The 15,624-nt window shown below is 39.5% G+C and overlaps 2 protein-coding genes across 7 annotated transcripts in view; one reads left to right on the top strand and one right to left on the bottom strand.

Moving 5' to 3' along the window:
• Positions 1-4,298, top strand: part of LOC110828297 (tetratricopeptide repeat protein 5) — a 19,562-nt gene extending 15,264 nt beyond the window's left edge. The window contains exon 10 of the transcript XR_002542621.2: positions 4,223-4,298. The gene's annotated coding sequence lies outside the window, so the exon portion shown is untranslated. The remainder of the gene's footprint in view (positions 1-4,222) is intronic.
• Positions 1-15,624, bottom strand: part of tsl (membrane-attack complex domain containing protein torso-like) — a 21,740-nt gene extending 6,116 nt beyond the window's left edge. Inside the window, exons 1-3 of one of the 6 annotated variants that reach the window (XM_022060893.2) lie at positions 15,181-15,624; positions 10,698-10,808; positions 6,918-7,150 (exon numbers count right to left, since the gene is read on the bottom strand). In XM_022060893.2, the coding sequence (XP_021916585.2) occupies positions 6,918-7,117 (200 nt within the window). In that variant the 5' untranslated portion in view covers positions 7,118-7,150; positions 10,698-10,808; positions 15,181-15,624. Of the gene's footprint in view, positions 1-6,917; positions 7,151-8,312; positions 8,506-10,697; positions 10,809-15,180 lie in introns of those variants that run through there. The other 5 variants (XM_022060894.2, XM_022060892.2, XM_022060897.2 and 2 more) reach the window with 5 other exon arrangements.

The raw sequence follows: 15,624 nt of genomic DNA, 5'->3' as shown, positions 1-15,624 counted from the left end.
CGGCCGCTACATAAATGGCGCCCATTGTAAGGGCTCACAGATTTACGATATCTTTCATGCAGTTTTTCATTAGTCTTAATGTTAATTTGCTGTTGGTAACAAAAGTGTTGTCGAAAATTGATCAGCACAGCAGAGACCACGCAACGGATTACAGAGTTCATAGAATTCGTTAAGTGTGAACCATACGAACATGGCTTAGGGCATAATATGTCGCTCCTGATTAAATTAATTTCAGTAAGAATTTCTAGAAAGTAGATGTTTTATTGGTGCCTCGGTTATGTTGGCTCGATAAGGACCGAAATGAAATTCTTCCGACAACTTTTAGTGTAAACCCCTTATCAAATCGCATTGAAAGCCGCTGAGTAATTTCGGAGACAAAATTGAGTATGAACAGTCTTATACTAGGTACCCGTATGCTTTCAGCTTATAAATTAACTTTTTATGAAAGTAACACATCCTCGTATAAATGTAATCCAACATACATTAATATAAAACGTTTCTGAAAAAAATACTGATGCGGATACATAATGTACTATAATACATACTGAGCACTGATTTAAATATACGCAGGTCGTTGTTTTTGATGTTGAGTGTATTACTCACTTCGTTTGCATAATACCGTTTTGAAATTTTCCTTTCGTTTCATTTTCCACTGATTACACATACGAGGACGTTACTCCAAAAGGGACATTACGCAATAGTTAACCAATGATCACACGCATAATATAACGGAGTTCAAGTTACGCTTGAAGGCTTTCCTGTTCTGTAGTGCTTATTTTATTTCTTCTTTCGTTTATTTAAAGACTCTGACGATGTTTTTCCGGATTGTGACGCCGTGTCCACTCACAGGTAGATTTGAACCCTGGTATGTACCTAAGAGTCTACACGGTGTCACCACAGTCTAACTCAGTGGTATTCAACCTTTTTTGTTCGCGTACCCCCAAATATAATTTCTCTTCAACTTTGTACCCCCAAATTTGTTGGAGTATAATGTTTACGAAGGGTTAAAATGTGGTAAGCTGAGAATAAATCGTGTTTGTCAAGCTTCTACGCGAGAAAAATACAAGAGGACACGAAGAGAATCGAGTTATTAAACAGAGACATTTATCTTCATTACCAAATTCTATTATTTTTATGGGTCGAATCATATTTTCATAAAATAAAATGCGAAAGGGAAGTACGTTCTTGGGGGAAGTCTTGTGAATCACGAGGCGCGGTAGGACGAACGTGTTAAGATCATCATCCCTAGATCATCAGATCCTCTGGCACGTTGACTGAGCCCACCTTATCAATGTTGTATGTTTGTGTATCTTTAATACATGACAGTTTTACAGTTTGCAACATAATATAGGTTTTTTACGTACTGTAATGTTAACTCAGGTCCAAATTACTTTCAACATAAAGTTTTCTGGTACAACATAGTACTAACATTGTTTCATAGAATAAACTGTATGAATTTACCCCCAAATTTGTTGGAGTATAATTCAAGTTATACATAGTATATAAGCTACATCTAAAATTAATTAAATAAATTACATTACTGATTATTCAGTGTTTATCATAAAATAATATTTTTTTTTTAAATTTCACGTACCCCCTAAGATGTCTTCGCGTACCCCAGGTTGAATACCACTGGTCCAGAGGACCATCGTCATCCTCACCGCCGTGATAACGTCAAATCCCACATTTAAGGACTTTGTTTCAACTGAATAAGTCATACAACATCGAATGAGAAATGAAACGATGATAAATGTCGAAGGAGTAACATGTCAAATGAAGTGGCCATGGCCTGTTTAAAAGTACTCCCCCCTCTTCTTACCGAAGTAATTGAGAAAAATCAAGAGAAATATCGGAATAGTCACTCTTCCGTTAGAAATATGATGGACAATGTTTATTGTTTTATTGCAAATGCCGAATGAGAATCGACGCAGATTCAAACCTGATACTCCCTGAATACGAATACATGATAACTGTTCATTCACGACTTCCGGAAATCATGCTGTATCAACTGAATACGTGATTTAGCGTGGAACGAGAAATGTTGATGAATGACCAGGATTTGTCTCGAAGGACTGGAGAACACGACGATGGAACTTTTCCAGGAAATCTGTCACAGCGGCCGGGATTCGAAGCGGATGAATACGAAGCACAGCCATCATACCACGACACGCATTTGGACGTCATTCTCCTTACTAGTTGTGGTAGGACCGTACAAATGCTGTGAGCAGTAACTGGAGGTCAGTAGAACTTGCACAAGAAGAGAACTGGTAAGACGAAGCAGAATGGCTCATTATATATGCAAGTTAAATGGAGCTTACAACACGAAACATCCAGAAATGAAATTTGAAGTAGGCCTATGGAATAATTGCAGTAAGATACTTATGAATTTTTATTGAAACTACAGAAAAAAGACTAATGAGTGTGACTGTGGCATTCAAGAATGAAATCTTGTTACACTGTTTCACGCAAAAAGAATATTAACATGATGCAATTTAAATGATTAATCATAGCTGCAATTATACACAGAAAACCTGGAATTAACAGAAAGTATCGGCAAGGAAGTGGCATGTAAGGATAAATAACAGCATATTTTAGGCATAATAATATTATATGTAAACTGAATGTGGGGGGGGGGGGTTGAGTGGTTTACATTTCTGATTAGTTTTCGTGAGACCAGCTAACATGACTGATGGGTTTCGTGGTTTTACTCAGTCTCTTCAGTAAAGTGCCAGGATAGTACCGTAATTTAGGTCCTTCCATATCCTTTAAAATTCATAATTCACCCAAGGTTTTATTATTCGAAGTTGAGAAATCTTAGCAATGGAAGACGTTTAATAAAACTATAAGAAATAAACGCCTTATAAATGTCCGACTCACGTGTAGGGAGAGAAATTATGAAATGAAATTTCTGTAGTAAACTTAGTGACTGGCTTTCAAAAAACTGTTAGTGGGATAGAGGCTTGCAAGCAGAGACGCGTATCCTATCAGCAGATAAAGTAGCGAATACGTCACGGTGATGAAATATAATAAAGTAGCCGACAGAGGCAAATAGTTGTTTATTTCATACTTCATTTGCGACACGTAGATAATTAGTGTCGAATGGAATCTTAAATGCGAACTTCATGGACTCTTCGGCGGAGAACCGACATTCCTGACTGAGGTATTTTGTTACTCTCCAGGCAAATCCCACGTTAGTTACAGGCCTTCTAATATAACAGTGGATGTTCTCTATTGTCTGAGGTGTATTTGATACACACGTCGATAAAATTGCCCGGTGTAAATTAAAACTGCAATGGCTCGACAATTTTTGTAAAAAAAATTTCCATCACGAAATTTAATCAAAACAGGTTTATCCGCTTTGGAGCTGCGTACGGGGGAAAAACCCCCGGACGGATGAGGCAATTTTAATAGGCACTCCGCGTGTTTTCTGATGTGCCTAATAAGACATCCACGTACAAATGACTGCTACAGATTGCTGCTCAAGGACAAGCTGGGGACCTGCATCATCAAATGACCTTGTGCTTGTATTTATGTTTTAGCTGGAAGTATTTATTTCACTTTCGCAGGCGTGACGTTATCTAACACGAAGCTCTGATTTAGGTCTGTGTTTCCCAAACGTTTTTGTCCGCAGACTCCTTGCATCCTTCAGAAATACTGAAGAAACTCCCAAAAGAACTGAAAACTCTTATCGAAAACGAATCTTTCCTGAGCCAGTTCCGTCGACTTCCCGTTCTCAAAACCCATCCCCCAACAAACATTTACATATTCTTCTCCTGTTTCGTCTTCCATGATGACACTGGTAAGGAGTTTCTTTACCAAAATTCTCTCCGTATATCTTGTTTCCGCCACTCGAATTATGAGTTTATCCCACCTAAACGTCCGTGGTTTCTGTATTATAACAACACTTCTGCTGTTTTATATTGTCGTAAAGCGTGGTCTCTTACTGGGATAGATCGTGCAGATGGAATGACGATTGTGAATTACGAAGAATGTAGAAGGAAGTGGTCGTGACCTACTTTGGGCACTGAATCACAGTTACAATCTGTAACTGGGATAGCTGTCACCTGAACGATACTCTACAGAACAGAGTGTGTACCACTGCACTACGATATTCGGTCTCTGTTACGTCCAGGGAATGAAATGAACTACAAGCCTTTCGCAATAAATCACATTTGAAAATATTTATCCTGAACTACAATATGGATTTTGTTTTTGTGTGCAGATCAAAAGTACAGCTGCCCGGAGCCGGCATGACCAGATACAGAATGTCACAGTTTTTCAGTCAAGAGGACCAATTGTAAGTACCCTCTTTTTTTATTGGTTTTTCTCTGTGACTTTTATTTCAGAGTTATTCGGTTTTCCCCTGCAAGTTACATTCCACCACTGCTACATATTCACTCATGTATCATGTGGGGGATGGACAATGGGGCTGTTAAAGGCCCAGTTCCACAGAGACATAGTCTCACCCACTGCAACAGTACCAAGAAGTTATTCTCAGGACTTATTATTACGAAAATTTGACTAGTTCTGTCCAAGATTAAGGGGCAAGTATAGCAAATAGCATGGTCCGGAGATAGGGATTAGCTCTATCTAGTGGACCCAACTGTGTAGGAACCTGAAGACGGAGATAGAGTCCCATCTCCGAAACGTCGTTTTACGTTTTATATTTACTAGACGATGGATAATATCCAAGAAAATTTTTATTCAATTGAGCATGGCTGTATCATCGGTTACGTGGTGTAATCGAATTACCGTTCGTGCCACATTGCTCTTTGCTAATCTTTGAAGCGTTCAACTCAAGTCGATAATTTCAATGGCTGTTATATACGTCATATATTAAACCACTTATAATTAAACAGACGACGAAGTAATTACACGCATAATTAACAAAAGTTGAATTCCAGCGATAAAGCACGTATGTGTATTTGCATAATACTATCTCGCTTGAAATGTTTGATTAGCGCGCGTGTTTGTTTGTGCGTGTGTATACACCTTGTTGAGATCTTTACGATGTCCGATCGAATTACGTGTGTCTGTATGCTAATGAACGGAGATCGTAAGTCGATCATTGGACTGTATGTTGAAAATATAGAATTTCCTTAAAGTAGAGAAGGAATTCGTAAATGGACTGTCCCCAGGCCTCTTTCATGCTCTCATGGTATGGTAATTAATCATAAAGGACAATTGGAACTATAAGTGCGAAATCTTATATTCAGATAATAAAATTCTTACAGTTTTTATGAATAGATTTTTACGTTAACAATGAAAAACATGGCGATAGCGCGTGGCGTCTTTCAAGTACTGGGATTTTGTAGGTGTGTTAGGCGGTGGTATGTACGGAAATAGAACATTAAATTGAATAATTATCGATTTGTAGTTCCTTCTGACACTACAGACTTGCACACTTGTGTGTATTAAAATACAAACGCCCGTCATACTTCGTACCAGAACTTCCTGTCACTATAGAATGCTGCATCCTTCAATCACCATTTAACAGCTCTCGATTGTTCCGGCTTTCTTCTGTTAGAACAATAAACGTAGCCACACAAAGAGCACGGGTGTTAAAATCGGAGCATTGACAGGAAATTGCAGTGGCCAAGCGACTGTAACTGTCTGCTACTGATACTGCATAGTGACTGGTGTTTATTGTTACTTCTGTTCGTAATGGAACTACATAATTGATTTTACGACAATAAATGGACTAGCCAGTAGCAATCAGAAGTAATCAACACATTCGTCTGCTAGCGAGACTTTGAAAAAAAAATGCTCTCAGCAAATCTTAGAATAATTAAGACAAATTGTTTCAAAAAAATTCTGCCGTCAAATAATACCGAATGCTACAAGATGCCAGTACACCTGAACAAGGTTATAAAATTTTGGAAATGTATTTTAAAAACGGTCCACAAGACAACCTTTGAATGTCATTACGTTAGAATTAACTGACTGGGCGAGTAAGTTAGGTAACAAAACTAATTGCCTGACTATTCGTGCTGAGTAATAACGATTTGGAAGGAAAGGCCATGACCCCCTTCAAGGTACTGTCCCTTGTTTTGCCTCGAAGGGCTAATAAAAGCCACGGAAATTATCATTCAAGGCAGCCTGTGAGATAGTCGAGATTCGAACCCGATACTTCTGAATACAAGTCAGGCCGGGAAATTACTTGGTTGATTGCAGTCAGTCAGTCGGTCTCTTTGTCAGTACGTCATGTAATTAGGCCTAGCCGATCAGGGAATTGGTTAGAAATTAGGTAGTGAAGAGAGTGATTTAGTTAGTTAGTTGCCCAGGACAAGGACCGGTGGAGGGCTTTGGTTAATTCGGCGATGAACCTCCGGGTTCACTGAGTCAGTTAGTTGGTTAGTGTCGGTCAGTCATTTGGATGACGTTCAGTGGGTATTGGTGGGCAGAACGTGAAATTCGCCCTCACCTGCATCCAGTGTTCGGTCTACAATGCGACCCGCGTAATTCGTTGTCACCCCGTGTGATGAAAAGTAGTTACCTTATAGAAAAAAACATGCATGTCGCTTCAACAACTGTACAGATTGATGAAGAACATTATTAAATCGAGAACTGGGACGTATCTTACTCATAACACTCGCAGAGACTCATGTGTGTCGCAAAGGCAGAAGTTAAACATGATGTTGAAAGGTTACCCAAGCAAAACCAGTTTCAGATGTGTTACCAATGACGAATTTAACCTGTTTGATGGCAGTAGGCCCAATATTTTTATTAAATTTGTCACGAAGTTCGAAATAATTCTCCTCAGTCATAAACTTGCTGTCTGGGAGTCACTGAACAAGGGCGAATGTGGCCTTAGGTCTCTAAAAAAATTGAGGACGCCTGTTCTAAAGCGACGTTTGGTTTGGGACAAACGGCGTAAAAATATGAGGCAAACACTTGCAGTCGGCAGCACAACGCACATGGCTGACCTGAAGATGTCCACAGTGGGCTCCCTGAAGATCCACTCGAGGTCCGTGTCGTTCCGTGGCACGACGCGCATGCTGATGCTCAGGTAGCCATAGCGACTGAAGAGGTTGATGCCACGGCCGAGGTGCAGCTGCTCGTCGCTGCACGAGGCGACTGCTACGGCTACCACCATCAGCATCGCCCGGCCCCACATCGCGCTCCCACAGCAAGGCTCCTTCTGCTTATGCTGCAACACACAGTTTCAACACCACTCGTAACATGGCGGCCTTGGTACGGAAACGTCACAAACAGACACGAGAGCCGCGGTATTTTATTAAGGCCTTTATCGCGATGTGAGTTTTGACAGAGAAGAATCATCTGGGCTGGTTTTCTGGTTGTATACAAGCGTTTCGGCGGCACACTTCGACCCTGAAGCTGGAGGCAGCTTCTATAATGTACATAAGACAATCTCAAATCCTGCATCACAAGACTCTGTGGGAAGACAGCACAATTCAACACAGATGATGGAGGCAGAATGTTTGTCCGAATCATTGGTAACCAGAGGACGTTACGGCGAACGCCATTACCGGAATGGAACCCCGGGTGTCCATTCCGTAACCGCACGCATGCAGTTTGTCCCACCGTTCGAGTTTCTTCAGGAGGCCTAGAAACAGCCAACATCAGATGGCCTCTCTGTGGGTATGACATTTGTCGGTTGGCGTCTCCTTCTGGGAATCAAAACAGACGCCTATATGTGTTGAGGGGGATTTCTAATAAAGTAATGCGGTCGGTGTCTTCATACTTTTGGGGGTGGGGGGAATAATAATGCCAGTATCTTGTGTGGAAAGTTGGTACTGACAGAAACCGTGTCGGCGATCAAGTCCTTTAAGACAAAGCGAAGTGACGTCTATTATACCTCCACCTCCACCCACACCAACATCCTTTCCCGTCATTAAAAAATGTAAGTTTTAGAACAAATGCATTCAGTCAGTGTCCTAAGGACCTCAAGAACCCATATTCTTTCTAAAAGCCTTGAGAATTGCACCGAACATAGCTGATTCGGAGACCACTATTCCGACTGAGATTTTTCGTGGTATTACTCAATTCCTTCAGGCAGATTATGGGATAAGACATTAAATTAGGCCACGACCGTCTCATTTCCATATACGTTCATCCAACGTTGTACAGCCTGATCTACTGACGTCGTCGTTAAATAAATCAAAATAAATAATTCGTTCTCTCTGTTCCTGTCTGCGGATTAAGACAGTCAGAGCGTCAACCTGACTATTCACTTGTGCTGTTCACTTCACCAAGCCAGTTTTAAATCGGGTTTAATACACCTTAATAGCGCAGATCGTCTTCACTGGGCTGCAGAACACAACGTGATAATCACTGCCCACTATTCATACCTGAATATGGCCACGCAACTCGCAATGAAACCGTAGGCACTAGTTATTTTTTTCTAACATCCTCATCAAACCATACGCAGCCGAACTTTATGCACCCTGCTTTCAGTCTGGCTTCTGGACCGATCACATCAAAGCTCGATTCCCGTTCATTTAACCACGGTTGTTAGCTGTTCTGAACATGTAACAACTGGGATAATTTATCACGCTCATTCGCCATGTCGAAACCCTCGATTGTAGATAGGTCGACTGAACAGTTGAGGTTAATGATTACAAGCCAACATTTCCTGTACGATAACATGTGTTTCCTTTACGAATTACAGGTTCTGAGTGCCACTGCGAGTGAGAAACTCCTGTGCAAATAACAATTCATAGTTGTTCCCCGACAAGCCTATTTAATTTATCTGTAAATTCATGAATTTGAGTTTGTTCGTCATGTCGAACCTTAAACATCAATTAAATACGTTAAGATATTTTATAGAAGTCACGTATGACGTAACTCGGCACCTTGAATCGATTTGAGGACTTCATCAAGGACAAGATGTTGAATGTCTGTGGGTTATTTTGTTGATTTACGATTCGGTGAGCCTATAATAATTAGGCTACGGATTTGACGACCAGGTTTCGACTCCCGGTAGGGTAGGATTTCTCTGCTTACCGTCGTGTTCAGGCCGGTTCTGGAGCTCACCAAACCGCTTCTCCAATGGTTGCTTTGATTCTTTCCTCAGGGGTAAAGTTGCCAGCTCGTGAAGCTCAATCAGTTCCGAATGTTTGTAACTTTACCTCCACTTTTCCATACGCCTGAATTGTGTGGTACTTTGTTAAATACCGAAGTCAACTTTACTTTTACCGTATTAGTCACAGAGTTGATACAGCTTCAAATGTCATATGGTTGTGCTGCTCTGAAGCAAAGAATAATGAAATGTTTTGAATTGCTCTAATAGAAGGGCTTGGAGCATTTTGGGAAAATATGGGACGCTGCAGTCATGGTGACCAATTTCGGCTGGGATTCAGACATAGCCCAAGTCTGTTTTGGCGTATCGTTACCGCTGCTCTATCTTAAACGAGGACAGTTTGTAATTAAGAATTCTTATTAAATCGCATGGATCGACGAAAATTAATAAATTGGCCTACTACAAATTTAATTAGAGGCGAAATTGCACACAGGAGGTTAATTTATGAAGAAGTGGATGTATGATTAAAAAACATCAAAATACACAACGAAGGGGACCTATACAGTACGATTCGTATGAATATAAGACACAAGGACCTGCAGTTTTAAATAGAGAGGCACAGTCAACAGCCTGAGGGTTAAAGCTGGTTACGTTAACACAGCAAAAAATCTGCAGTCACGACTTGAATGAAGGTCTAAAACCAGGAGACGCGTTATTACATCAGGCGCTGAATAGAAGAAAACGGAGAATAATATAAATATAAATAAAGACAATAAAGATCACTGAAGAAAACGAAATCTTCCCTCGGCCTGTCATCATCACAAAACCGTTCCTGAATATAACCTTCACTGCCTCGAAGACGTGGTATAAAGTCCATAGCAAATCATCAGACGCCTGAGAACACATTTCATGCAGTTCATCTAAAGAGGTCAAGGGACGAGCTACAGTAACGATAGAATATTTGTATGCAGCCTGTATTTCAGGAACACTGAGTAGATCTAAAAAAATGTCTCATACAAGAATCGCAGTTAATAATAAAATGAACATTTTGTGTTATGTACCATTTCTTCTCGTAACGTTTTGATTTTGAGATGATCGTAATAGTGAATGGAGTTCAAGAATTTACACAGACACACGGAAAGAAAGCCTCTGTAAAATTATCTCTTCTTATGTGTAACGAATGTTATAATGCAATTCACACAAGAAAAGAAAACGTGATATTAAAATGCATCTTGCATATGAATAAAACGGATATGGAGATGCATACAGATGAAGACATTAAGAAACAGTGCATGTAGGTGGTCATGCTCTGAGCGCTGCAGTCAGATACACAGTGGTAGCTCGTCGTTACAATCCGTTATCTTTAATTGAATTAAAATCATCTTGGTTTAAAATTGAATTATAAAAATATCCATAAAGCACACGAAGTCGTTTGATATATACGGGAACACCCCGGGTCTTGAGTTAATAAAACACAGACCTAAATTTGTAATGAATTATAACTAAAATGAAAGTATGTAACATCGCAAAGAACCTGACGTACTTGAAATTGTAAACATTTTCAATGCTGAAAAGCGGGCGACAGGTAGACGTATATCAGTTTTATTTGATCTCTGAGTTGTTTTAATTGTATACAAACAATACTTAATTAGATCTGTAACACTTGTTCCAAGGGATGCTTATAGAACTGCTTGTGGTTTCCATTCTGTATTACCGATCTGATCACTGGTGCGATGTATGAAGCTGTCTTCAATTTCTGCACCCGTTCAATCGCCGATAAGAAAACAGTGGACTTTTCTCTGCTTGTTTCTTCCTTTCACTCCTTCTAAAGAAGGGACACAAAGACGGAAAGTCTTATTATTCCGATGTATAATGCTTCAGAAACAAACGTGTGTCTCCGATGATACCGTTAGTGTAAATTGTGCAAAGTGTCACTATTTTTTTTCCCCACGAGGTATGGCCGAAAGTAATTCTGAACGAGATTCTAACGTTTTAAACTGTACTGAATATAACGGTCAAGCTCAGTGGCTCCGGTACGATTTACATAATAACATTTGCGGTTCAAACTTTCTAAAAGTTTAACACGAATGCAATTCTGTCCGAAAAAAGGACAATTGAATGCATAATACCTGCGTATTGTCACGCTGTCTCAACATGCGAACGTTGTACGGCTGTTATAAACTCTTGTACATCCTGACACCCGTTCTTCATTCCGTGCTAAATACCACGGGTGTCCATAAACTGAACTAGTGTTTACTGGAATCAGTAAAAAATATTGTTATCTATATTTGAAATGGGATATAACAGACTCCATGATGCAAAGTCTTTTTTGAGAAGTTAGTAGTCACTCATAAGACCATTTTCTAAGCTTTGTTAATCAAGTCCATGTCCTCATACGCTAGGTATTTAATAAGATGGTAAAGTTGCGTCATATTGTGATATAATAAATATATATTGTTTAAATCTTGTCCGTCTAATCACAATAAATTCTTATTAAATATTAAAATATTACATTAATTAACATTTAAAATATTTAAAATATTAAATGATGTTCTTTATCGATGGTCTAATGTAAATCGAATATTTCGATAAAGAACATCATTTAATATTTTAAATATTTTAAATGTTAATTAATGTAATATTTTAATATTTAATAAGAATTTATTGTGATTAGACGGACAAGATTTAAACAATATATAAGTATTTAATATCAATCTTAACATTACCCTCACATCTACACCCAGACCTCCCAAGTGGCCTCTTACGTTCAGGTATTCCTACTAAAACTTTGTACGCATTTCTTATCTCTCTTGTGTGTTACATGCTCCGTTGTCTCTTCGTCCTTGACTCGATCCTCCTAATAATTTTTGTAAAGAATACAAACTGTGCAGCTCCTCATTATATAACTCTTTCTTTCCATGTCCTTCTTATGCTTACTTTTACTCAGCACCCTAATAAGAGGAATCCATAGCCTATAGTAAGATTCCGAGGCCCGGCAATCTGTTATGCTTATACGAGTAGCATAATCTCTAGGATATAGTCGAGTACGCCACTCTGTTTCATTCGCTAAGATCAGCACCGAAAAGTGTAGGGAAAATTTCATTTTCGTTTGCGTCCGTCGGCTTAAGGCTTGGTTTAGATGAAGCTCAAATAGAACTTGATCGATTTTCTCAGAACTGGTTCATCTTACAAAGGTAAGACAGGCCTACACACCAAAAAAGGACTTTGTTTAAAAAAACGGTTTTAGGTACGGAATATAGCGACGTGTATTCTGGTAGATACTGACTGACGTTTCAGAGGAGCTTTCTGCCTCCATCATCAGGGCAAAATTCCATAAATAACTATAATTTGATACTTTTGTATTGTGAATATGGAACGAAATCCAAGGACGAAATAATGTTCAAGTCTGTCCCCCGTCCGTATCTGTGGTGCGTTTGACTTCGTAACAACGGATTTGTATCTGGAATAAACGAATTCTAAATCGAAAGTGGCGTGCGAAACGGCAAATAGATTATGTGGGGAAAAATGTATACAGGTCTAGTTCCCGTGGAATGCTCACTTTTGCGCAGGAATTGTGATAAAGGAATAGTCGATCAGCTGAGCATGTACCGATTAGCGTTGCGTTACTTTCACCGTGTCCCACTTTCAGCACGCCGCGGTGTGCCGGCCACAGTTCGTATTCCACAGGTTACCGACACAGATGTCAACTGGGTCGGTTCTTGAAGCTCAATATACTAATATTAACCCTGACTCATAAAAGCGAGGTAGGTACCAGTTCGAATCTCGGCTGAGGTACGTCTTCAGGGCGGTATCTTTCCTTCGGGCCTTCCAAATATTTCGGGAGATTTATTCAGTCTCTCCATTAAGTATCTCAACAGGTCACGATCGTATCCTTCCGAATATTCTCACACTCGCCATTGATGGTTGCCTACGTTCCATTTCATTCAACGCTACACAATCTGAGCGACTGAAACAGCATCCTTAAACAACCAATCATGTAGGAATTGCGTGCAGTGTTGCATATTCAGCAGGATCACTGTCAAAAGAGGTACCAGTACTGTATTTCTATACATTATTATGATCATATTTGCTTGTATCCCGTCTAGTAACCTATGTGAATGATTCAGCCTCGTTAGAATACAGCATTTCTTCGTTAAAAGTTAATGGCTGACGTAGGAAGGTAACGTTTATGGCGATGATCTTGTAGTCAGGAATTTCTCTTGTATTTTGAGACAGGCTCAGATACTCCGGAACCAGTGACAGTAATTATGGAGCACGTGAGAAACCAGGCGACCTTGACTCGCTTGGCGACTGACCTGTATCTCCGCGGAATTTGGAACATCTCTGCACATAAAGCAAATGTAACAAGTGCTGATACCGAATCTCTTTAGAGGCTAGAAACAAATGGCGGCAGAACTTAAAAAACAAAAGACTTTAGTTATTCTGTTTAATACAGTTAAAAACTGTTTCGGCTCTTGATGTTTGTAGTATATTGCATGAATTAATATGTTGGATACAGCATGAAACAGTTTGTTAACATACTGAGACTTTGCATAATGCCTACTTCAAAATCGTTCGATATGTATTCTGTTCCGATGTGTCGCCATAACATTGCATACGGTTATATCAAATTGGCGTGGCAAGCAAATCCAAGTCGTTAATCTGCATTTACGTGATTCTTTTAATACTACGAAGCACTCGATTTTGCTGAGACAGATATATTTGGTACCTCCAATGAGGGCAGTTCAGTAATATTGTGGTTGCGTATTATGAGACATTGGAGTCAGTCACACCAGGTTTTATAAAACGATGACAATATTTTCACTTATGGCAACAGTTCGTTAGCCTCCGTGTAGTTCAAAGGTCTTTGTTTAGCGTTTCAGCGTGTTCTCCGCTGCACGTCTCGGTTAATTTAACAGGCGAGAATATAAATAGTATTAAATATATATTAAAATTGTCCGTCAATCACAATAAAATAATATAAGATAATTAAATGGTTAAAATATTATCCTTTGTTCCGTATCGAGTACTCGATTTACATATGGAACATTCTCGACATGTTTCGGCTTTCATAGAGCCGTCATCAGGTGTATGTTATAAACTCTTAATTCAATTACTAATTTTTAATTTTCGTATAATTTCTTCATTTTTCACATTGTATCAACGTTTGTTGTTGTATTATATATCATTGATACAATCGTATTGTCGGAGTGATGTTAATGCTGCGTATATTGGTCAGAGAAGTAATATCGAAGTTGTAAGAGGAGAGATCAGAAGTACATCGTATCGGAGCGAGGTTGGTTATTGACTGTGTTATAAATTATATCGCAAACATTTTTCTCGTACTGACAAAGGAATTGCTATCTAACATATAGGACACTGCAGTTGGGAATAGATTAATTGTAGGATAAATACCGAAAACAGGTTCTTTAGTAATCAAAGACACGTATAGTGCGTTTCGTTCACACATTATGTCTGGACTTTCTTGTTTCCTCCAGGAACAGTGGAAATGTTTCGGTTGTAACGTCGAATTCTGGCCTAGGAGGGAGGTGCCCACCGCGGAAGTTTCCTCCCAAAGCAAAGCGGGCGGTGTGCAGTCTGTTGGCATAATACTGATAACGCGATTAAAGTAAAATAACCATGGAAGCCCTCACTCGGTGCCTCAGTAGAGATTCGAACCAAGTATCTGATGATTAAAAATCAGACGCAATCAATTGGTCGGAAGACCGTGTTTTAAAAGAAAAGAAATGCACATACAATTTTATTAGGAAAACTTTGACGTATGAGACCACATGAGAGTCATAGGCGTAGACGTGAGGAAATTAGTAAATTGGATATTAAAGAAGATGCCAACTGCAATCTTCTGGCTGAAAATAGGGATCGGTGTGGGGCTGTTATGAACACGACAATAAAAAATTCGGGTTCCATAAAAAGGCGCGGAATTTTCTAATTAGCCGAGTGACTATTGGCTGTCCTCAGTCGATTTAGTTTCTAGTGAATCCAGAAGACCTCGACAATTAGAGGAGGACAAGGCTTGGAATCGGGCTGTAGCGCCTGTTTGGAGCGGGAGGGTTTGAAAATGGAGGAACTGGAACTTTGAGGACGTAACACAATTTTATCTGATAGTTTTCATGCCCCCCTCACACACAACAACAACAACAACAACAACACAAAGAAAATACAATGTGTGGTCTTACCCTTCTCTGAACTCCACAGTTAAAACTTCATGCGGCCGCTAAGATCAAAGTCCTTTTGAAAAATCCAAATTGTGATAAATCACAGTACATTATAAGAATGTTATATCAGCAACGGTAATAATATTTGCATTGAAATCACAAATATTTTCTCTTCGTAAACACTATATTTACAACCACACTTGATAAGTGTTCACACTTACTTTCCGCACTGTGTGTAGTGTTAAAGACACGTAGCCTACCGAATAACACAACTGCAAATAAGAATTCGTTCACGCTTGTTAATAATACACACATCAGTTCTCGGAAGCTGCTGAGAGTAAGTGGGGTGTCATCCCTCAGGATTTACAAGTCCGGGATTAGCTGAATGGCCGGACACTACGAACAAGTCTGCCTCATGCCTTCATGTGTCCGAGATGCGGACTGAGGAACAGTCACGTGGAGAAA

The sequence above is a fragment of the Zootermopsis nevadensis genome, unplaced genomic scaffold, assembly GCF_977971745.1.
Source record: "Zootermopsis nevadensis isolate Lab colony 2312 unplaced genomic scaffold, Znev_1.0 Znev_ptg000022l, whole genome shotgun sequence".
Lineage (NCBI taxonomy): Eukaryota > Metazoa > Arthropoda > Insecta > Blattodea > Termopsidae > Zootermopsis > Zootermopsis nevadensis.
This window is presented reverse-complemented; position numbering and strand designations above follow the sequence as displayed.